The sequence below is a fragment of the Megalobrama amblycephala genome, linkage group LG7 (genome assembly GCF_018812025.1).
Source record: "Megalobrama amblycephala isolate DHTTF-2021 linkage group LG7, ASM1881202v1, whole genome shotgun sequence".
NCBI classification, from domain to species: Eukaryota; Metazoa; Chordata; class Actinopteri; order Cypriniformes; family Xenocyprididae; genus Megalobrama; species Megalobrama amblycephala.
Window position 1 is genome coordinate 9,147,685 of NC_063050.1, and position 25,382 is coordinate 9,173,066.

The 25,382-nt window shown below is 40.6% G+C and overlaps 1 protein-coding gene across 1 annotated transcript in view; it reads right to left on the reverse strand.

The window, feature by feature from the left end:
- Window positions 1-25,382, reverse strand: part of LOC125271199 (B-cell receptor CD22-like) — a 166,535-nt gene that overhangs the window by 105,678 nt on the left and 35,475 nt on the right. Inside the window, exon 7 of the mRNA XM_048195199.1 lies at window positions 17,084-17,338. Within this exon, the coding sequence (XP_048051156.1) occupies window positions 17,084-17,338 (255 nt within the window). The remainder of the gene's footprint in view (window positions 1-17,083; window positions 17,339-25,382) is intronic.

Genomic DNA, 25,382 nt, shown 5'->3' on the forward strand with positions numbered 1-25,382 from the left:
CGCGAGGATCCCGCCAGTCGAGCGCTCGGTTGCGATGCAGTTGTGTCCAACAGCCACCGGCTGGCGTGGTGAGCCGCGTCTCCCGTCCCGGGCCTGTAAGTTCTCAGCCGGTCTGACTGAGAAAGCTTACAGTTCCTGTGGGCAGGCTGCCTCCGCCCTGCACGCGATGGCCCTCTTGCAGGTTCACCAAGCAAAGGCGCTGTCGGAGATGCCCCAGGAAGGTCCTGACCAACAGCTGCTGGGGGAGCTGCGCGCTGCCACTGACCTTGCCCTCCGGGCAACGAAGGTGACAGCACGCGCTGTTGGTCACGCGATGTCTACCTTGGTAGTCCAGCAGCGCCACCTCTGGCTGACCCTCGCGGACATGCGGGATGCCGACAAGCAGCGGTTCCTGAACTCCCCCGTGTCCCCGGTCGGCCTATTCGGCGACGCGGTGGAGAGCTTCGCCCAACAGTTCTCCGCTGCACAGAAGCAGGCTGAGGCTATCAGTCACGTCATGCCACGGCGGTCCGCTGCTGCCTCCACCCAGCCGCCCGTGGCTCAGCCTCAGCCCGCTCGTCGCCGAGGGCGCCCGCCTGCATCGTCCTCCGCCCCTGCTAAGACGGCAAAGCAGCAGCCTACACCAGCCAGACAGCAGGGTGCCGGTCGCGGGCGTGGTGCCCAGCCCGTCTCCGCTAAGCCCGGTGGTAAACGTAAGAGCAAGACACGGCACTGAGACGGGCAACCTGGAGGGGAAGGATCTTGCTCTTCGGGAGAGTTTTCCACCATCTCTCCCACCCCCGGAGGAGGGCCGGGGGGAATTTGTGTTTGTCTGTCCACCGCCGCTGGCTCTCCGGAGTCCAGCGGTACCCACTTTTTCACAAAAAGAGCAGTTTCCTCAAACTCCAGGTCACAACAAGGGGTGTCTGCCAGTGTGCCAGGCTCCGCCTCGCCGCTGACAGCTCCCTCCCCATTCGCCAGCAGGTGGCAGTGTGTTGGTGCAGACTGTGCCCCGTGCGCTGTCTCCCATGCACACTGCTGCCTCGCAGAGTCCGACCCCACTCCGGGCCGCCCCCAAGCCGTCCGGGTCGGGTCCCTCTCTGCCTTGCTGCCCCACCCCCGGTGCGTCTGTGGTGCCTTTGGTCCCGCTGGCTCAGTGTCTGGAAGCGTGGATCACGCTCCCCAGCCTGTCCAGTTGGCTCATTCGTACTATCAGACTCGGCTATGCGATTTAGTTCGCCCGGCGTCCCCCGGTCTTCAGGGCTGTCCACTTCACTCAGGTGTCGTTGGACAATGCACCTGTTCTCCGGGCGGAGATTGCTGTCCTCCTGGCGAAGGATACAATCGAGCCGGTCCCTCCAGCCGATATGAAGTCGGGGTTCTACAGCCCCTGCTTCATTGTACCGAGAAAGGGCGGTGGGCTACGGCCAATCCTGGACCGTCCCCAGGATTGGTTTGCAGCAATGGACCTGAAGGACGCGTGCTTTCATGCCTCGATTCTGCCTCGACACAGACCCTTCCTAGGTCGGTCTGCGTTCGAGGGTCGGGCATGTCAGTACAAAGTCCTACCCGACATGGTTGTAGCTCCCAGCCGGTTGGGTCTTCAGGTCAACTGGGACAAGAGCAAACTCGCCCCCGGGTAGAGGATCTCTTGTCTCGGTCTCGAGCTAGACTCGGTCGCACGGACTGCGCGTCTCACAGAGGCGCGCGTCCAGTCGGTGTTGAACTGCCTGAGCTCGCTCAAGTGCAGGACAGCGGCTCCACTGAAAGATTTTCAGAGGCTCCTGGGGCATATGGCATCTGCAGCCGCGGTAACGCCGCTCGGATTGCTTCATATGAGACCGCTTCAACACTGGCTCCGCGGCCGGGTCCCGAGATGGGCGTGGCAGTGCGGCACGCTCCGTGTCCCCGTGACACCGAGCTGCCGTCGCACCCTTGTCCGGTGGTCGGACCCTTCGTTCCTGCGGGCCGGAGTACCCCTCGAACGAGTGTCCAGGCATGCTGTGGTCTCCACAGATGCCTCGGCCACGGGATAGGGGGCCACGTACAACGGGCATGCAGTGACAGGTCTTTGGACGGGGCCTCAGCTGCATTGGCATATCAATTGCCTCGAGTTGCTAGCGGTTCGTCTTGCGCTGGCCCGCTTCAAGAAGCTGTTGTCAGGCAAGCACGTTCTAGTCCGCTCACACAGCACTGCGGCCGTTGCGTACATCGACCGTCAAGGTGGTCTACGCTTCCGTCGCATGTCGCAACTCGCCCGCCATCTCTTGTTGTGGAGTCAGAAGGATCTGAGGTCCCTTCGGGCCACTCGTGTCTCAGGTGTGCTCAACCGTGCAGCCGACGAGCTGTCACGGCAGCATCTACTTGCGGGCGAGTGGCGGCTCCACCCCCAGGCGGTCCAGCTGATTTGGCAGCGTTTCGGCGAGGCCCAGGTAGTCCTGTTTGCCTCCCCGGAAACTGCCCTCTGCCAGTGGTTTTATTCCCTGACCGGCGGCACGCTCGGCACGGATGCCCTGGCACACAGCTGGCCCCCGGGTCTGCGCAAACATGCGTCTCCCCCAGTGAGCCTTCTCGCACAACTCATGTGCAAGGTCAGGGAGGACGGGGAGCAGGTTCTGTTAGTGGCTCCGTACTGGCCCACTCGGACCTGGTTCTCAGACCTCATTCTCCTCGCGACAGCATCTCCCTGGCCGATTCCTCTGAGGAAGGACCCCCTGACTCAGAGACGGGGCACCCTGTGGCACCCGCGTCCCGATCTGTGGAACCTCCACGTGTGGTCCCTGGACGGGATGCGGAGGTTCTGAGTGATCTCCCGCAAGCGGTCGTAGACACCATCACTTCCGCTAGAGCTCCTTCCACTAGGAGTCTCTACGCGCTGAAGTGGAACCTGTTCGTCGAATGGTGCGCCTCTCGCCGAGAGGACCCCCGATCATGCTCGGTCGGATCTGTGCTTTCCTTTCTGCAAGATGGGTTGGAGCGAAGGCTGTCTCCCTCCACCCTCAAGGTGTATGTTGCCGCTATCGCCACACATCACCACGCAGTTGAGGGTAAGTCCCTGGGGAAACACGATCTGATCGTCAGATTCCTGAGGGGAGCGAGGAGATTAAATCCTCCTCGCCCTTCCTCCGTACCCTCTTGGGATTTGACCCTGGTTCTCACAGCTCTCCAGGGTCATCCCTTTGAGCCTTTGCAATCAGTCGATCTGAAACTAATGTCTCTTAAGACGGTTCTTCTGGTTGCATTGGCTTCCCTGAAGAGGGTAGGGGATCTGCATGCATTTTCGGTCGACGAAACGTGCCTAGAATTCGGGCCCGGTGATTCTCACGTTATTCTGAGACCCCGGCCTGGATACGTGCCCAAGGTTCCTACCACTCCCTTCAGAGATCAGGTAGTGAACCTGCAAGCGCTGCCTTCGGAGGAGGCAGACCCAGCCCTAGCTTTGCTCTGTCCCGTCCGCGCTCTGCGCGTTTACGTGGATAGAACGCGAAGCTTCAGGACCTCAGATCAGCTCTTCATCTGTTACGGAGGCCAGCAGAAGGGAAAGGCTGTCTCCAAGCAGAGGATGGCCCACTGGATAGTGGATGCCATCGCCTTGGCGTATGATTCCCAGGGCGTGCCTTGCCCGCTCGGGTTGAGAGCCCACTCCACCAGAGGGGTGGCCTCTTCCTGGGCGCTGGCTCATGGCGCCTCGCTGACAGATATTTGTAGAGCTGCGGGCTGGGCGACACCCAACACGTTCGCTAGGTTTTATAGCCTACGTGTAGAGCCGGTATCTTCACGTGTACTCGCATCCACTAGTCGGTAGACGTGTTGTACCCACTCTAAGTGTCGGCTTGCAATGCCATTCCCGCCACTGGCCGGATACGTGCATACTTCTCTCCAGTCGTGTTCCCCGCTTGGCGAACCCTGTCGAGCTCCTCCGCCTCCCCCTTCGGCTCGGACATTGCGGAGTGTCTGATGCCAGGCCTACATCCGTCGCTGACGCTGTCTGTTGGCTGGGGCCCATATGTCGTGACCCCTCTACGTGAGCGGTCCCATATGTGTATTTTCCACGGTTTAAAACTCCCTACGGGCCGAGTCCGTGTCTTTCCCTTAGCAGAGCCAGCTCTGCTGTCACCTGTCAGATGAGTCTCCCCCTAACCAGGTGGAGCCATCCCAGGGACTCCATATGCGTACTGCCCCCCGGGCCAGTCCATATGTGTATTCCCACGTAAACTCCTCCCCCATTGGGTAGGTAGTGGTCTCCGCAGCGTCCCTCACGGGTTCGCTTCCCCAGTGTAGTCTAGTTTACTTTAGTGGGTATTGGTTAGACAGCAGTAGACTCTCTCGGTGTAAGCTCGCCCCCTTCACCGTCAGCCGGTGCTATGGGCGGCTGAGCTTGCGCTGGGCACTGGAAGGGGTTTCGTAACTGTGGCGCTTTAGTTGGGATCCCAATTCGTCGGTCACTACTGACGTACGTCGAACGTGACCGACTGAAAGGGAACGTCTCGGTTACGTATGTAACCCTCGTTCCCTGAAGGAGGGAACGGAGACGTACGTCCCGTCGCCACAGTTTCTGTACCCTCGCTGTAGTGCGGACACCAGTTGTCTCCTCAGCGAAAAACAGAGTGCGATTGCATCCGCTTCCTATTTATATACACCTGTCGGGGGCGGTGCGCATTATGCAAATATCGCACGCCAATTCCATTGGCTTGTTTTAGTTTACACGAAGATGATAGGGCTCTCTAAGCGATATCCCAATTCGTCGGTCACTACTGACGTACGTCTCCGTTCCCTCCTTCAGGGAACGAGGGTTACATACGTAACCGAGACGATTTTATGTAAAACCTTCTGTATTTTCTTTAGCTTTTTAATGTAAAATTATGGTTATAAACTATTTAATTTTTAATAAAATACAGTTTATAACCATAATTTTACATAAAATCTTCTGTATTTTCTTTAGCTTTTTAATGTAAAATTATGGTTATAGACTGTATTTTATTAAAAATTAAATAAGAAAATCCTGTAAAAAACGGTAATTTTCTGGCAGCAGGGGCGCCAGAAAAATACCATAAAATAACAGAAAATAGCCGTTATTTTAAGATATTTAATAAGACATTTATTTTCCGTTAATTAAAGGTATTTTTTCTGGCGCCCCTGCTGCCAGAAAATTGCCGTCTTTTTACGGGATTTTTTTTTAATTTAATTTTTAATAAAATACAGTTTATAACCATAATTGTACATAAAATCTATTGTATTTTCTTTCAATTTTTAATGTAAAATTATTGTTATAAACTGTATTTTATTAAAAATTAAATTAAAAAAATCTTTAATTTTCTGGCAGCAGGGGTAATTTTCTCAACAGAAGATGATTAAGCAACTCCACAAACAGCCACAGCATCCCCAGCTTCACTTATTACTAACCAGATTGACTTTATTTATGTTAGACATCAACAAAGGTTGTTATTGAGAATTAGCAGAGGTTTAACTCTAATGTGTTTCTTTTGAAGTCACCATAATGGTGAATAGCTGTTCTTGCTGCCAGAAAATTACCATTTTTTACGGGATTTTTTTTTTTACAGTGTAGACAAGAAATGTACAGTTTTCTACCATCTTGCTGATAAAGTTTCTTTAGTCGCTTGGCAACCTTACAGCCTGAACCCCTGTAGGAGTTCCACCCTTACAGTCTCCCATAGGAGAAATTTACATGCACTGCTTTGAACACTATTTGAACCAGCGTCAGAGTTGTGCAAACAAAGACTAAAGACCACAGCTTCCGTTACATTTGATTTTTGCAGAGGTGCACTAGCTTTTCAAAGACAACTTTAAAGAGAAAAGTCAATACTCACACATGACATTGATCTGAACAGCAGGAGAGATGTGATTGTGTCCGTGTACAGCACAGCTATATCTGCCTGCATCCTCTCTTCTGACTGACTGCAGCAGGAGTTCATTGTTTCTGTCTCTTCTCTCAGTTAATGGCTGTGAGTTTCTGTACCAGATGAATGTTGCTCTGTCAGTCAGAGTGCAGCTGCTTTTACATGTCAGACGGACTGAATCTCCCTCTGTCACTCTCTCAGGAGACTCCACCTGAAGATCTGAACACAACACACACATTATATCTAGTGCTGCTGTCATACACTGATTATTATTCAACATAATGCACAGAAGAAGAGAGAAACCTCATGAGAGTCACCTGTGACAGCAAGAGTCACTCCTGGTTTACCAATCCATTTACCATCAGGTCTATTAGTGATGAATCTGAAATAGTACATGTGTGAATCCTTCAGTGTCACATGACTCAGTCTGATGGTGCAGTTCTGCTGTTTATCTCCCAGATACTGAAGCCTCTGACTGTATTCAGGGTCCTCAGACAGATCTGGAAACTCTCCATTATCTTTTTCCAGTGTTTTGGTCCAGAACACTCTCATGATCTGATGTCCAGTAGGGTATGTATAAGTGCAGCTCATTATTACTGATGAGTCCTTTAGTGCACAGATGTGTGAAGGACTGTAACTCACACCCCAACCAGCACTAGAAACCCCTGAAACAGAATTTATACTGATCAAAGTAGAAGCAGCATGTGCATAAAAAAGTGTGTTTTCTGAAATGTTGCATTGACTCACCGTGAATCATGAGCAGAAAGATCAGAGGAAGAGGAGGAGCCATTCTGACTGACATCAGCACTGCAAAACCTACAACAAATGTACAGTGACTTATTTCTGTTAAATTTAAGTTTTAAACTGTTGTAATTTCTATAGTACATTAACTAAATGTGTAAATATTATTTAGTTATCTGTTTTGACGTTGGAGTTTATTGAGGTTCAGACAGACTCATTGTGACTGGATTAGAAATGCTTTATTTAAGCTTAACTTCCTCTTTCAGGCCAGCTCAAATTAAGCCTCATCTACAGTAAAAGCTGTTGACCAAGATAGTCTTGTGGGTTAAGATTATATAAAACTGACACCAACTTCGAAAACAACATATATGTTGGTCTTTTGAATAGGCTTATATTTACTAAAAACCACACCTAAATCAACAGATACATTTTTTACATTTTTAACCACAAGGATATTTATCCCCTGAGCTGGGAAAATCATATAAAATATATACATCAACAACAGCATATTAAATCAAAACCATTAGTACAAATGTGCGTGTATACATTCAGTATACACACACTGGGGGTAGTTGTCACACTTTTACTCCAGTGAATATTTCTAAAGGTAAATTTCTTTTTAAAAGTCACTTTCTGTAAAGAAACACACCTTAAAGTCTTATGTCTCAATGTGGTTTACTGTGTTCATTTGATACCCAACAGATGTTACAATACACAATGATACTGAATTATTTTAACCTAAGGCATATTTAAATAGGTATTTGTAACCAAGATACAAAAAAAAAAAAAAAAAACACAAACTGTTGATCTTAAACCTTATAGTTACTGTGACAACTAGCCCCAGTCTCCGCTGTAACATATTTGAAAATAAAGATCGATTAGTAAATGATGCTCTTACCTGTTTCACCAACACTCATGACCTGTGACAAATGATCAGGATGAAACCAGCAGTGCATTTTTATGTGATCAACACCTTATATTTACCATGAGGATATGACACCTTCTCCCAGTGCTGATATAGCGGAAGCAAAGTTAAATAAGGCAACATCAGAGATGACAGTAGACCAAAGTAATGAAATAAAGGTTAAACTGGTGAAACTTTATGTCAGTCTGTTGAGATGCTCATGAGCATGTTTTTAAACATAAAAAGACACCTACAAGATAAAAAACATAGGCCTAAAAATGTGTCAAAATGCTTTTTTTTTTTTTTTTTTTTGACATAAGATTGCTACTTTTAAATGGATAGTTCACTCAAAAAAAAAAAAAAAAAGAAAGAAAGAAAAGTCATCATTTATGCACCCACATGTCATTCCAAATCTGTATAACTGAATTTTATTGGTGGTACACTGAAGAAAAAAAAAACTTTAGCAGTGTGTGAGCTCTCTTCTATACAGTTAATTTTTATTGGAAATTCCACTAGAGGCTGCCCAAATGAAAAAGTAGGACTTAACCAGTGTATTATGTTTGAATTCTGGGTATGATTTTATGTTATGGGTAAAACTGACCCCAAATGGTTTCAATACAATAGGTTGTTTGCACATGACATCATTGCTGTGGCACAAAAATGCAGCTGGAGGGCAGGAAGTAATTTTTCTATATTGGAATCGCTATCACAAACTCAAAAATTATCTGTTTTGTGTTTTCACTGAAGTTTTGTAGAATTCAGTTCACAATGTTGATCTGGCTGAAAACAGTGAAAACAGTTGCTGCTTCAACCATCATATAGTAGAAAATGTCCAAATAAAAAAAAAAGGTTCAACAAGCTGACAGAAGTTGATCCATTTCTTTGTTGGAAGGGTGTAAATGTAACTGTAGTTTTAATGTTGTCTTTGTAAATATTCACTTTCCCATATGGCCACGGAGGAGAATCGGAGGGTCACATTCAGCGGATGACAACCAAAATCAAACCCATAGAAGCTTGTGAACAGTTTTGAAGTGGCTGCGTGCAAGTGGCTCATTCACAAGCTGAGTGAGAGTCATACTCGCAAATGTAATGTTAATTATTAAACCAAACAAAATACAAAACTTTCAAAAACACTCAGCAATATGATTATTTTATTTAGTGATAGGGAGTGGGTTCAATCAGTGAAATTATTAGATTAACTATACGGCGTCATCCCATCTCCTCCTCAACCTGCTTCCCTTAGTGTGTTTTTACACGTAGAAAAGCCAAAAATTGTATCACACCATCCAGTTTTTTCCCTGAACTTTGATGTGAGTTCCTGTTGAAATTATTGATTCAGCACAAATGACCTACAATGGTGACATTTTTCACAATCACGACAAAATCATAAATACTATCCTAAACTCACTAGCAGAAAGGCTGCGCGATATGAACAAACCAGACTAGTACTCAACACGGCATGACGGCAGCTTCACATTCTCTATATCTACTGTCTCGTTGGCAGGCAAGTTTTTCAATTCAGTATACAAAATTGCTCCTTAACATAAGGATCACGTCCAATATATACTCAGCAAAAAAAGAAACGTCCCTTTTTCAGGACTGTGCATTTCAACAATAATGTTGTAAAAATCCAAATAACTTTACAGATCTTCATTGTAAAGGGTTTAAACAATGTTTTCCATGCATGTTCAATTAACCATAATCAATTAATTAACATGCACCTCGGGAATGGTCGTTAAGACCTTAACAGCTTACAAAAAGTAGGCATTTAAGGTCACAGTTCTAAAAACGCAGGACACTAAAGAGACTTGTCTACCGACTGTGAAAAACACTCAAAGAAAGATGCCCAGGGTCCCTGCTCATCTGCGTGAACGTGCATTAGGCATGCTGCAGGGAGGCATGAGGACTGCTGATGTGGCTATAGGGCAATAAATTGCCATGTCCGCACTGTGAGACGCCTGAGACAGCGCTACAGGGAGACAGGAAGGACAGCTGATCATTCTCTTTTAGTGTTCATACAAATATTTACACATTAAGTTTACTGAAAGTAAAAACAGTTGAAAGTCAGAGTGTGTATATGTTGTAATTTTCTGTTTATACCTTTATAAACCTGTTAGTACAGACTTTTCTCAGTCTTGTCCATTCTAATTTTCACTTCCTGCCCTCCACCTAAATGTTGCGCATCATCAGAACCACATGATTGCAAAAAAAAATAAATAATATATATATATATATATATATATATATATTATTTTTAAAAATGCCAAGGTCATTGTCACAGTTCCCTTGTCTCCCGGATTCCATTTCCTAGTGATGTTACGGTCTGTGCCGAGGCTTCGGAGTGTGTGTCGAGAAATCCCGGAAGCTTTCAGTGAAGCGCGTATCGAGGCTTGTATCGCTTAGATCAATGACGTCATTGATGACGTTCGAAGCCTTGCTTCTGCCTGACTGGTTCGAATGGTTCGACTGGATGCGGTTCAAATCTTGATGCAACATTTTGACAGACAAATAAACCATGGGATCCCCTCAGAATGTGTGGTTTTAGAATAATAATATCGCTCCTCCTGCCTGTTATGACCAAAGAATTTGTTTACACACATTTGATAGCCCCATTCATTTGAAGCCAATACGTTAATTACACAGTTATGTTAAACAACCATTATATACAACCAGAAAATACACATTACATTCAGAAAAATATATAAGTCTTTGTGGAAATTGATTTTTTCTTCACCGTTATTTCTAGGCCATAACTGCCGCAAAATATAGTCACATCAGGTCATCTGTAATGTATCTACTTGTTTTACACTCTTTGACCACCAGGTGGTATTGTGAGCAAATGAAGCCTCGAGAAATGAATCCTTTTGTGAACCACTTGGCTGAAAAGCTTCAATGCTTCATGAGGCTTCATCTCGCCATCACTACCATTTCCCATGATCCTCCTGTCTCCACACCTGCACTCACTTCCTCGTCATCTCCCCATCATCATGGATTACCTGCACCTGTTCCTGATCATCTGCACTCCCTATATATATGGACTCACTCCCTTCACTCCTTGTCTGTCCTATTGTTAATCTAACGTGTATTGGTTGTATGTTTGCTCCTTCGCTCAATAAAAGACCCTTTATTGTGGATATCTGTGTACTGCCTCATCTCTACTACACCATACCGTAACAGTCATGGGTTTGATTCCCATTAAATTCAATGCCTGAACTGATAAAAATCTACGCCTTCAACACAAGGAACGTTTCTTTAGATAAAAGCATCCTATACACAAATATATACAGTACAGTCCAAAAGTTTGGAAAAAGTTTTTTTAATGTTTTTAAAAGAAGTTTCGTCTGCTCACCAAGGCTACATTTATTTAATTAAAAATACAGTAAAAAACAGTAATATTGTGAAATATTATTACAATTTAAAATAACTGTTTTCTATTTGAATATATTTCACAAAGTAAGTTATTCCTGTGATGGCAAAGCTGAATTTTCAGCATCATTACTCCAGTCTTCAGTGTCACATGATCCTTCAGAAATCATTCTAATATGCTGATCTGCTGCTCAAGAAACATTTAATGTGTACAATTGTACAAAATATTTGTGTACAATATTTTTTTTCAGGATTATTTGATGAATAGAAAGTTTATTAAAGTATATTTTTAATTAAATAAATGTAGCCTTGGTGAGCAGACGAAACTTCTTTTAAAAACATTAAAAATCTTAGTGGTTCCAAACTTTTGGACTGTACTGTACATGTGAATGTTAACAACCCCATAGGGTATTGAGAACCTGAGATTACAAAATAAATCAAATTTTTAATATTATTATTTTATTTTGGGTCTGTGAAGCTGTTAATAACCATAACATTGCAGGTCAAACCAACATCAAAAGCATAATTACATTTTTGCATGCACATTCTACGACACCTCAGAGTGTCAAAACCGTGCATCCCTGTTGATAACCAGTATTTCCAGTAGATCCACAACATAAAACAGGGTTAAGTGCTATTTTACAAGTCTTCTGAAGTTAGTAGAGTAAAATATAAATAGTTTTTCATGAAAAATTGACACTATTCATGTTCTTGAACATTCAGCTATAAATAACTACTTTCTTGTTCATCAAAAGTGAGAAGTAGATCTCGGGGTCATTTCTTTCCATGGTAGGAAAGGTATATTACTGTTTGTTCAAGCACACTTGGCAATAAAGCTCTTTCTGATTCTGATCTGTGTTGTTTCAGACTGTTTTTCAGTGTGATTGGTTAATGATGCAGTTGTACAAAGTGATGCGGGAGATGTTCAGACATATTGATGGAGTAATCTTCTTAGATGTCTGGCAGATAACTTCCTGTCACTAACTACGTGAAAATATTCACCCAGGACCTGTTATCATTGCTAACAAAGTCAACATGTTGCTCTCACATGTCTGTCCTACCTGAGGCCTGTTCCAGTCGATATGGAAACTAACCTCATCCGGAGACCAGAATTCCTCTAACACTGACCCAATGGGAATGTGATGACATTACCACTGACTCACTGAGATTGTTATAAGCCCCGGCTTTTTCTCTTGTTTCTTCTTGTCTCTGTTCTTTTTTTCTTTTCTTTTTTTTTGAGCACAGTTGCCAATTGGATGGGGGCAGAGACCAACTATTTCTAACAACTGAGGCCTCTGCCTATTTAAGAGCTCATCGTGGCCTGCCTCAGTAAACCTGTCACTGGTGGTTTTGATGTTTTCCATTTCTTTTGTACAGGATGGTGAGTTGTAGAATGTTTAGTTAAATTAACATAGCGGGAAAGTGTAAGTAAGTGCACAGTAAACTGTTAAAGCAACACAGGCTGTGTTCATATGGGAACCACCCACAGGGTGTTAAAGTAACACTGAAGCAGTGTTAGAGTTAATTAGATACCTAAGTGGTTAATTAAGTGATGATTGTTTGATTATTGAAGAAACCTGATGATAACGAACAGAATCACTGAAGAAAAGAGAAAAACAAGAACTACAACTGACTTTAATTCTTTCATTTGTCTACAGTTCTTTTTGAGAATTAACAGAGGTTTAGTTGTTGTTTTAGTGAAAATGCTTGGTTATCATTATGGTGATCAGTGTTTTCTTTAGTTGGGCAGTTTGACTCTTTGATTTTTATATTTGTTTGTGGTCTTTGTAACAGTGTTTACCAAAACACATCATTTATTCCAAAGGATGCCATAAACAGTGAAGATCAGATAATAAAGGATTAATCATAGTAAAGAAAAATGATTGACTGATCTTGTAACTGAACCTAAAGTAGTTATTTGATATTAATAGATTTTCACCAACAATGTTATGTTGGCAGAGATCAGACATTCAGAATTTAAATTTTTAAATACATTGCAGGATTTTTTTTTTTCATGTTGTTCCACATATATAAGACTTTCATTGATCTTCAAAACACAAATGACGGTATTTGTAATAAAACCTGAGAGCTTGCTGTCCTTCCATAGACAACCTATACAACGGACACATTGACACTTCAGAAAGTTCATAAAGAGATTGTAAAATTAATCCAAGCACCATTCCAAATGGAGCATCAATCAGACAAACAGACATGCAGAATCAGCATATGAATCTCAACAATGGTGAAATACTTAATGCCGCAATGCATGCTGGGAGTGACTCCCAGCATGCATTACAGTATGAAGCATGTCACCATTGTTGAGATTAAATTAAATTAAATTATATCAGACTCGCTGGAGGAAGCTGTCATTTGTCTCACCCAGGGTGTTTCAGTTTCCTCACATTCCTGTGATCGCACAATAGACACTATCAACTGGTCATCATATATTTATGCTGTTATACTGAGGTATTGATTGACAGAAGACTGTAAATTATTGCAATATCAGATCTTTATTTTCTGCCTTAAAAACATGAAGCCAAATGTTGAAAAACATGTAAAATTAAGCAAACAAACTATATGATACAAATTGTAAGAACACACTTGCAGTTGATTACTTATACTAATTAATGATGCTTTTCAGGGCTCCAAACACAGAGAGACACACAAACGCTGTTAAATGATTCGCCATGTGTGCCAAACACTACGGCATCTCGCTGTCAAACTGAAAGAAAGAAAGAAAGAAAGAAAGAAAGAAAGAAAAGGATAGGTGAATTAAAACATTAATAAATCATTATATTCTGTGTATCAGCTGTAAACCAGTGTATTCCCAGCTAACATGTTCTCATAACTTTGGCTAACGTTTTGACAAGGTTCTCTCAAAGTTATGAACAAACATTATTTCAGTAACATTAAAAGGGTGTGTTCAAAATTATCTGTTCTTCAAAAATGTTCTCAAAAGGTTAGCACAAAAACATTTATACAATGTTTGTTGAAGGTTTTTTTTTTTTTTTTTTTAAATGTCCTCATAATGTTAGGAGAAAATGTTCTTGGAACAACATTCTTCAACTGTCCTTTAAATTTGAAGGATCACTAAACTTTTCAGCTGATAAAATGGTGGGATGCTACAAAGCAAAATATTGTTTCATGAACAGCACTCAGTGTTCATATGTGTCCACACTACAGAGTGTACAGACCATTAGTGATGACACACTGAAGGAAAGAGGAACAAACATTTGAAGTCACCATTATGGTGATCAGTGTTTTCTGTAGTTTGAGCTCTTGACTATTGGTTATATTATTAGTTTTACTCTGGCTGTTTTAACAATGTGTTCATACACTTTTACTGCATCAGAGGAAGTGAAGGAGACAAGAGCATGATTCACTGATCATATTTGAAGTCTAATCACTGGTCAGAAGTGTTCTGTTAATTTACTTGAATATTGTGCTACTGACCATGTGATACTACTGTAGCAATCATACATTCTGAAAAAATATGAAACCATATTGTGAGAATGAAATTAAGAACTATGGTACTGTTTAGACTCTCACAGACATGAACAATCAGCATATGAAACACAACAATGGTGACATGCTCCATGTCAGCATACAAAACACATTCGTGGCTCCCAGCATGCACTGCGGCATGAATACATTTTGCAGCTTAATTTTTTGTCACCATTGTTGAGGTTTGTATAATGAGTGTAGTTGTCTAAATTTTTCACAAGAGTTTGTTTTAATCAATTTTGGAAAAACTCTTCAGTATTACCAGTGAATTTGTTTTCTTTTTAGTCATTAATGCTTGAACTTAACTATCTACACCAATCAATAAACTACAGACAGTCAGTTATGTTAATCTGCTTTTTCATCTTTCTTTTTCTTGAACAATGTGCAAACATTTACTGGAAACATTATTGTAATTGCTGAAAGAGAAGTTAATAAAGGTCAAGGGTAAAGAGCCCAACTAAAGCAAATATTGATCACCATCACGGTGAAACCAAACAAAACTTATTTTCAACCAAACATCAACTTCTAAAGACCGATACCTCACGTGACGTAACTGACAGAATCTTCTGTGCAGAAATACACTGGCGGCAGCAACAGAAACAATGTCAGCCTCAGAGGTGTGGAAATACTTCAAATTAATGATGACAACCCAAACATTGCGAACTGCATGCTTTCAATCACTATTCGTTATCGATTAGTGAAGGCGATATAGGCGGAATCGTGCTGAATGACACAGACCAGAAGCGCTCTCTCTCTTTCTTGTGCGCGATCCCAGTTCTCTCAGACAACGCGCGATCAGTTCTCCTTAGGCTTGAATGGTCAAATGCACACATAGGCTAGTTGTCAAAATGTCCATCGTGTGGAGTATCTCACGTAAATACAGTCGGTTACGGCTTAAGGTGACATAAACATTTGGTTGAAACCATGATATGTGTCACTATCCATGGATTCGGTCTTAAAGGGACCATAGCTTGTATTTGTCATTAATGTTAATAAAACAACAAAATATGTTAAACAAATGTGTACATGGAAAATTAACCTTCTGTATCTGAAAAATACGTTTATTTAATTTGTATCTCTTTAGTATTTGTTGTTTTGTTTGTAAATTTCATTTTATATAACAACAATTATATATTGGTAATTATGCCCTTTAAAGGTTATTGGACACTGTGAATTTTTTGTTCTTTAAGTTTGTGACAAGTGCATTAAAAATATTACTTTTTTCTTTAGAATAATAAAGAAGCTGTTCTACATTAATTAGTATCACTGTGTTGTGCTTGGACAACTGCAACATCATCAAAAAATAAAAATAAAAAAGAGAAATTAATAAATGTATAGGCATCAGTATCGGTATCGGCGAGTACTAGAAAAAAGTATCAGTAATCGCACTCTGTCCTTAAAAAATGGTATCGTGCATCCCTACTTCAGTTGATTTCATCTAAGGCTGTGGCTGAAGTCAGTTTCTGTTCTTGTTGTTTTTCTTTCTTTCAGTGATTCTGCTTGTTAACAACAGATGTTCAGATGTTTTAAAGAATGTTTCAGGAACATCATACTAACCTTAAAAAAACGTTCCAGTAACATCAAGAAAACTGGACATTTTAATGTTTCCATAACACAAACTGAACGTTTGTAAAACGTTCTTAGAACAAAACATTCTTAGCTGGGATTGACCCATCACTAAGCGGGCCATTCAACTAATGGTGTTAAATTACCATAAACATAGTTAATATTTATTTTATATCCTCACACTGACCTTTTGGCTAAATACGAGGAGAGTTTAGACGTTTGTAAATGAGCAAAACTCACCACTACATTCTCATAGACAGGATCAGTCAACTCAACATCAGATGCTTTACGTCTGGAATGATTCATCTATGACATGGAAGAAAAAACATAATCAAAAGAAAATAAATAACTAATGTCCATGAACAACTAACTAAATAAAGTCTTACTACATTCAGACTTTCAATCTTTTAGTTTCCAGTTCATACCTAAACTATTGAAAACCAAATTATTTTTCTCACCTGAGACTCCTGTGCATCATTTCTCTTTTTCATCCACCAGGTTCCCCTTTAAAGACATTGAGTGTGATCATATTTTTAGTTGAAAATATGTTTAGTTTGAGACCAGACTGTGCAATAACATTTGGCACTTTGATAAGGTGTTTTTGTTCTTTTATACTGGACATTTCCAAGAAAGACATTGCATTGTCTACTACACATATCTTACCAAATCAGTGCCATCGTAATGATCACTGCAGCTCCACAAACAACTCCAATGGTTATATATAATATCACCAGACCTTCTGCAAATATCAAAGAGTAAAACATCTGAACAGATTCATTTTACTCACTTTAGAAAGAGTAATGTAAGTATATGAGCTGCTCTACCTTTAACAGTCACAGTTACAGCGTCTGATCTCTGAGATCCATGTTGATTGTGAGCCTGACAGTAGAAGCGTCCACTCTGTAGTGCACTGAAACTCTGTCCAGATCCAACAGCTGAGCTTTCATTCTCCTTAAACCAGCTGAAGTTCAGAGCAGGAGGGTTTGAATCACTGCTGCAGATCAGAGTCACTGAATCTCCTGACACTATTTCACCAGATCCATTTGTCAACACTGAGACGCTCCTCGGAGGATCTAAAACAGACAAAAATAAAATGTTCATGTTTTGCGATTGTTAATCCATTAATTTGATAGTTACCACAGTCAGTGAACCATTATTAACTCACACATGACGTTTAAAGTCACAGCATCAGAGTATTTCTCTCCATGTTGATTTTTGGACTTGCACTTGTATTCTCCACTGTCATCAGATCTGATCTTTGAGATGCTGTAGATTCTTCCAGATCCTACAAACGTTCCTCCTTTAAACCAGCTGATTTCTGCAGGAGGGTTTGAATCACTGCTGCAGATCAGAGTCACTGAATCTCCTGACACTATTTCACCAGATGGACTGATGGACACAGAGACACTCTTTGGAGGGTCTAAAATGGATACAATTGAAAACTCACAATAAATATTAGAAGATTGTGGATTTAGATGTGAACAATGTGCAGATGATCATTAATTCACACATGACGTTTTAAGGGTTAGTTCACCCAAAAATGAAAATTCCAATTTTTTTGGAGCAAATTTGACATCGGTTGCCAATTTTTTTCTTTCTTTCTTTTTTTTTTTTTTTTTTTAATTTATTTGTTGTTTATTTGTTCTATAAAAGGCCAAACTGGCCTTAAACAAAAAATATGTGTAGCCATTTTGTATACAAGAACCACTGCATTTTGAGCTTGAAAAGTTGTTTTTGAGTTAAATTAAATTGTATAATTTCAAGATTTACAGAACAAAACAGGTCTGACTTTATAGCTTTGTGAAATTATGCAACATAAGACACCTGCACAAAGCAAAAATAGCAAACAGACTAAATGAAAATGCAAATTCACTCTCTAACAGTAGGTGGCGCTTGTGGAACAGCAGCAGTATAGTGTTTTCTTGGTTACCACTGTACACAAATCAGCGCTGCGCTTACAAAATAGGCTACTTATACGGAGATCAAAACTTTTCTGAAGACAGTTCCCTTCTAAGTTACATTCATATAAATCCCAATTCAATATTTATATTTTTCTTCCTATATTTCACAAAAAGTAAGCTTGGCCTGGTACAGTATTTGCTCTGCTGGCGCGTCTGTGGTCTTCCCTTTTGCGTCCATATACAGTATGTGGCTGTGTTAACGTCCTGTTTACAGACTTTGTAATATTTCCACACAAATGACAGTTTGGGGAATGATTGCAAAGCAGTTTGTTTGCAAGTCCATAATAGATATTGGATAAAACTAATAACCGTTCGGATTTATGACCAGTGGACCATGCATAACTGTTTTTTTATTATTGTTCAAATCATCCCCGGGGCCGGATTGGACATTTTTGAAAACATCGGGCCGTATGTGTTACGTATCCAGCGCCTGCTGGTTCCTGCTACTCCCCACCAGAGGTCGCTGGTTCACCATTTCATTGCACACACAGTCATACATCACTCTGGACTACATCTCCCATAATCCCCCATCTAGGAACCAATCACACACTGGCACCTGTTTCCCATCAGTGAACCCTTTATAAGCTGCACCCAGACACACACACACAGGGCTGAGTATTGTTTAGTCGTATGGTTTCTGTGTTTATCGTTGTTCTCCTTGCCTTGCCTTGCCTTGCCTTGCCTTGCCTTGCCTTGCCTTGCCTTGCCTTGCCACGCCACGCCACGCCACGCCACGCCACGCCACGCCACCCTGGACTGTTTATCCCTTGTTTGATGATCGTTTGTTGCCTGTCTTGACCATTGCCTGTGACTTGGATTATTCTTCTGCCTTGCTCTTATGTTTCTGCTTGCTGGTGTTTGACCCTTGCCTGTACAACTACGCTTATTCTAATAAAGACTGTGTTTGGACCTACCCCTTGTCGTCACAACTCCCAACGTTACAGAATGTTTGACACTGTGCTTTAAATCATCTTATTCAAACAATCTCCAACTTCTAAAAAGAACAAATGAATCTGTACTCACACATGACATTGAGCTGAACAGCAGGAGAGATGTGATTGTGTCCGTGTACAGCACAGCTATATCTGCCTGCATCCTCTCTTCTGACTGACTGCAGCAGGAGTTCATTGTTTCTGTCTCTTCTCTCAGTTAATGGCTGTGAGTTTCTGTACCAGATGAATGTTGCTCTGTCAGTCAGAGTGCAGCTGCTTTTACATGTCAGACGGACTGAATCTCCCTCTGTCACTCTCTCAGGAGACTCCACCTGAAGATCTGAACACAACACACACATTATATCTAGTGCTGCTGTCATACACTGATTATTATTCAACATAATGCACAGAAGAAGAAAGAAACCTCATGAAAGTCACCTGTGACATTAAGAGTCACTCCTGGATAACCAATCCATTTGTCTTTATCAGTAGTGAATCTGAAATAGTACATGTGTGAATCCTCCAGTGTCACATGACTCAGTCTGATGGTGCAGTTCTGCTGTTTATCTCCCAGATACTGAAGCCTCTGACTGTATTCAGGGTCCTCAGACAGATCTTGAAGCTCACCACCCTTTACAGGGTTTTTGGTCCAGAACACTCTCATGATCTGATGTCCAGTAGGGTATGTATAAGTGCAGTTCATTATCACTGATGAGTTCTTTAGTGCACAGATGTGTGAAGGACTGTAACTCACACCCCAATCAGCACTAGAAACCCCTGAAACACAGAAGTTGCAGTTATGCATAAAAAATGTGGTATGCAAAATCTCTAGTGTCTCTGAAGTGTTGCGTTGACTAACCGTGAATCATGAGCAGAAAGATCAGAGGAAGAGGAGGAGCCATTGTGACTGACATCAGCATTGCAAAACCTAGAACAAATGTACAGTGACTTATTTCTGTTAAATTTAAGTGTTTTAAACTCTTGATATTTTTATAGTACAATAACTAAACATGTAAATATTATTTAGTTATCGTTTTGATGCTGGAGTTTACTGAAATTCAAACAGACTCATTGCGACTGGTTTAGAAATGGTTTATTTAAGCTTAACTTCCTCTTTCAGGCCAGTTCAAATTGAGCCTCATCTTCAGTAAAAGCTGTTAACCAAGACCACAGCTAAATCGCCAGATAAAGTTTTAACCTCAAAGATGTTTACCCACTGAGCTGGGAAAATCATATAAAATATATGCATCAACAACAGCATTTTATCTCCAAAAATCACACTTTTTACTCCATTGAATATTTCTGAAGGTAAATTTCTTTTTTAAAAGTCATTTTACATTTTGAGACACACCTAAAAATGTTTTGTGTCTTAATGTGGTTTACTGTGTTCATTTGATACCCAACAGATGTTACAATACACAATGATACTGAATTATTTTAATCTAAGGCAGATTTAAATAGCTATTTGTAACCAAGATACAAAACCACTTGAATTGTTGACCTTAAACCTTGTAGTTATTGTGACAACTTGCCCCATTTTCCACTATAACATATTGAATGTAAAGATTGATTAGTAAATGATGCTCTTACCTGTTTTAACCAACACTCATGACCCGTGACATGAACAGGATGAAACCAGTATTGGGTTTCAGAGTGAGATTAACAACTTATATTTACCATGAGGATATGACACTTCACCCAGTGCTGATATAGCGGAAGCAAAGTTAAACAAAGCAACAGGGCAACCAACATCAGAGATGACAGTATACTTAATATGGCCATAAATACAGATTCCTTTCTCACAGCAACATCTCTCTAGAGTTGACCGTATGATCATGTGACCCTCATGAGCAATGAACAGACGAGTGCTGACGTCACATACCTGTTGCTCTAACATCTGTAGTTATAAACAGATTTTTGCTGATGTTGTTGAACTGTCAATATCCCAAGGGAGTCTATATAATACCTGGAATACCTAGACAGCATTAGTGTTCCCATTTATACCAAATGGTATTTGTTTGGCTGACTAACACATAGCAATGGAAGTACCAGATCTTGAAGCTCATGTGCATCCTATACAAGTAGATGCTGAAACATTTGCAGAACAAAGTTTTGCCTGTAGAGGACGTGTGGTGCTGGGTTGTTTTCGTAGTCTCTTTTGAGAATAGATTGCTGTGGTCAGAGAAGGAGATAAATAAGTGCATTCAAGACGGACAGTTTTCACTTCTCATAATGGTTCAGACACCTGCGAGATCAAAGGCGGATATGTGTCATCATCAAGTAAATTTTCCCATCATGCCTTTTGTCAGCACAGTTGGTGGACATTAACAAAGCCACTTGAATGGGTGTCAACGGAGGATAGGCTTCATACGCTGAATAAACCGCTTTTATGAGGAAATAGCTCATCATTTGATGAACTGACAGCCCATCAGTTAATCTTACACGTTTGCTCTTATACATTCATTTTGGATTCATCTATTTTTATAGTTTACACACACAAAAAATGTTTTTTTTACAAGAGAAGTCACAGACAATAGCGCAAGAGGTATGATTCAGTTTACAGCACTTCTCATTCATTTCTATAGAATCCACAAACAGTGATTGACTGTCACATAACTCAAGTCAAGTCAAGTCACCCTTATTTATATAGCACTTTTTACAATGCAGATTGTGTCAAAGCAGCTTTACATTGATAATTGGTATATAATTTTCCTTTTAAAGAATAGTGTCAATGCAGGCAGATCAAAAGCACTGTTGAATAAATGTCAAGAATACTGTTGAATATCAAATGTCAAGTCAAATTAAATTAAATTAGGGCTGCACGATTAATCGTATTTTAATCACGATAACGATATCTGCTTCTCCCGATTGATTTTAAATAATCGTCACGATATTGGCCCACTCTATGAAAATTAACATAATTTGGAAATATTGGAAGTAATATTAGGAGTTTCGCTGTTTTATCTTTTAAAGTTCCTAAAGGTTTCACCAGTTTTCATAATGTTGATCAGCTAGAAATGATTGTTCTTTGCTTTACAAATTTGCCGGGCAATTTGAATCTGGTTTGTCTTATTGCAAACGAATTTTGTTGCTTTAAAATCTAATGTGAATGCATATTACAAAGCACTCACCAAAACCATGTTTTGTATTGATTTACCATCTAACGAAGTTATCATAGTTGGTTTGAATGAAATTCAATGATGTCAAGGCTGTAATTTGCAGGGAGCAGGGTTGGAGCTAAGCCGTGCTTAATTTGTAAATTAATAATTGCAGGATCTAAAACAACAATTATAAGGTGTTGTGACCAACTTCAGTTTTCCCCTGAACATACAATGATGTCACTAAACAGTGATAATAACTAATAAGAGCATCATTTACAAGTTTCTGCACAGCCCTACAGCCTAGTGTATTATTCTGTAATGTATTCTGTCTAGATTGAGACCAAATATTGTTCACTTGTTCAGTGATATTCTCTCACCGACAACATCATTGCCTCTTTTATTACATTGATTTCTGACTCCCATAGCTTGTGTCTCCAGTAGATATGTGCTGATCAACTCTACATCACCCAAATCCACTGTTAAAAACAAATCATCCACCACACCAATGATGTTCTCTGATTTAGATATCTGCACCAGACCCATACCCGATCATCACATTACAATTATTCAAATCCTAAGTGTTAAGCGCGATGATATGTTAACATGTAACATTGAAGTAGGCTGCTTTTAAATGAACATTTATTTAAAGCAAAATATCTTCTTTGGCGAAATTACATTTCAATCAAATAAGTTTGTAATTGAGTCAGTACAAATTTCTCAAGGATCATTGAGACAAAAGGTAGAAATAGGATGAAAGTTAGAAGAACAAGCTGCTATTGTGAACTTGGCGCTCCCCTTCAACAGTGACACTAATGTGTCTAAAATCAAGTCGCGTTGTACCTCAACAGCTAACAAAGTGACCGTTACAAATCAAATTGTCCTTAATAAATAGAATGGGGCATCAGCTTCCTGTCAGGGATTTGTCATGTCGCGCCACATCCAGTGCAGATGGGTTCTGTTGTGTTTAGTTGCATTTCACTGCTTGAGTCATGGTGTAGACACAATAACATTGAAACTAATGGTGTTTCTCGTTTCAGGTTTATCAGTTACAAATCTTTACATTTTCAAAATTTTTAGTGAAATCATTTAGTAGTCTGCAGTGGGGTGAGGTGGGGGTACCAGATTTTTTTTTAAGGTTTAACATTGCCTTTTTTTTTTCTTTTAAGATTTAACACTGATAATTTGACATTGCCTTAGCCTTGTTTGCTGAAATCATGTGACTTGGCCAGTTTAATATGCACTCTAAAGCACAGATTTGAAACATAATGTTGATTCTTCATACGTTTTTATCATTTCATGTTTTATTTGAAAATGAATTAAGCGAAAAATCTGTCACATGGACATCACTGCAGAATGGAAACTCTGAAGAGGCGTTTGATTTTCATTCGTAGTTGTGATGTAGGCATGTCCAGCAACGCCACAAATGTTGGGTAATGTTTAGCTTCCCAGTCAACATGTGAGCTCATGCAATGATCACAGTGACATCACACCATTCTCATACTGTGATACTCACAGTGTTAGTAATATGTAAGCTATATGTGAATTCAGTGAGAGGAGACGGTTCAAATATCGGTCACTGGGGGACATTACTGTTTCTCAACAGCAAACCGTTTGTGCTGTACAGTTCTTTTCTGCGCTCTGCGTGGAATTGTTACCATCATGTTGAATGCTGAATTGTCAGTACAACTGAGAGAACATCACATAACTTGCTTCACATGACATATATACTTTCATCTACATACTATTTATCTACAAGTGTTTTCTCTCATCTGACAGCTTATAAACTGAACTGAATGGTAGTGTACTTAACAGGGACATTAAAGTATCCTAATGTACAATCTAGGTATTGCTTAGATGCATTGATGATAAATTGTTAATGTACTTCTCCCCGTCTTGATCACCATCCATTTGCCATATCTTTTGGTTTCCTGTCAGTGGGTTTTGGTGTTGGTATTCCACTCATGTATAACAATGCTTTGTGTAATGTTTTGTCTGTAGTTCCTTATTTTTTACCACTAGATGGTGCTATTTCAACCCAGACTAATTTTCCTTTGTTTAATGGTTGCAATGCTCTCACCTGTATTGAATCACTTCTAATGAGAAACCCTTTTAAAGGCCTCACTGTTTTTTTGTTCTTGTTCAGTTCTGATGTTGGCCTATGCATTGTCATTCCTAAGGATTTTCGGGTTTGAGATATTTTCTGCCTTCTGTTTTGTTCTTGGATTGCATGTTTTTTGTCATCTTTTTGTGGATTGTGGACTCCTTGATTTTCTTAATGGACTGATGTTTAAGAAGATCTTTTCTGTTTGGAAAATCCTTTTTTGATAACCTTTTATGGAGAGTTGTTTGCTTTACCCGCTCAGATTCATCTAAATTGCTGCCTAAGACTGTGCTAATGTTCTGTATTCCCTTTTTTGAAGTAAAGATTTAAAGACAAGACTCAGATTCTTGGGTTCTCTTGGGTTGTCTCTTATTTCTCTGCATTTGGTCAACATCAAAGACACACATGCCAGAGACCAGAGTTCGATCCCCAGATGGATCATAACAGCTTTGCTCAGGGTATAAGAAGGAAAGGTAACTGATGTTCAGGGAGAAAGGCTTTAACCCCACACACCAATGCATAACCTCTTAATACAAGAAAGGCTTTTACGGCCTCTTCTGCACAGCAGTGTATTTTTCTTTACAACTAAGTTTTCTATACAGTATGTTGTTCCATTCTACTGTGTGTATATTAAAACATGTAACTTAATGAATATCATTGCCTGCTTTAAAGGTTTTGAGAATCTTTTCTTTTGTAACTGATTGTTTAAAGCTAAATTGTAACTTTCGTTATCTAAACGTTCAGGTTAAATCCTACATTTTCCTATCAGTTCTAAGAATTTTACCTTTAATGAATAAGAGGTAAAAAAATAACAACAACTTTAATGGAGTCTGATTAATTATATTAGAGTCAGATAAATAAATTATGCACATCAACCTTCAACTGCTTTTTGTTTTCCGATTATTGATTCAAAATAGCAGTGTAAGCTTCCAGCCTTTTGGTGACCCCGACGTGATCAAATTTTTACACTGTACTTTTTTGTATTCACAACTACTTTGGTTTTTCTCATTTGACATTGGATTAATTTATCCTTGGGGTAATGGCTTCACAGCAATTGGTTATCAGAATGAGGACTCTTTTGAATGAATTAAAGGCGACCTACTAAACATGGAGTGGATAAGTCTGTTTTCATTGCTTCATAGCATGGTAGGGAAAGTCTCAATTTGCATGAATTGTATGAAACAGAGATTAGAAGTATCAGAATAATCTAAGTAGTCCCATTATTGTGAAATCTAATTAAATTTCTCCAAATATGGTTTGGAACATGCATAATGATCACAACCTGTTTATATTATGAGCCAAAAAGGTAGAACCAACACTGAAAAGACTGACACTAGAAAAAAATCTTAACATGGACGCTACTGACAAT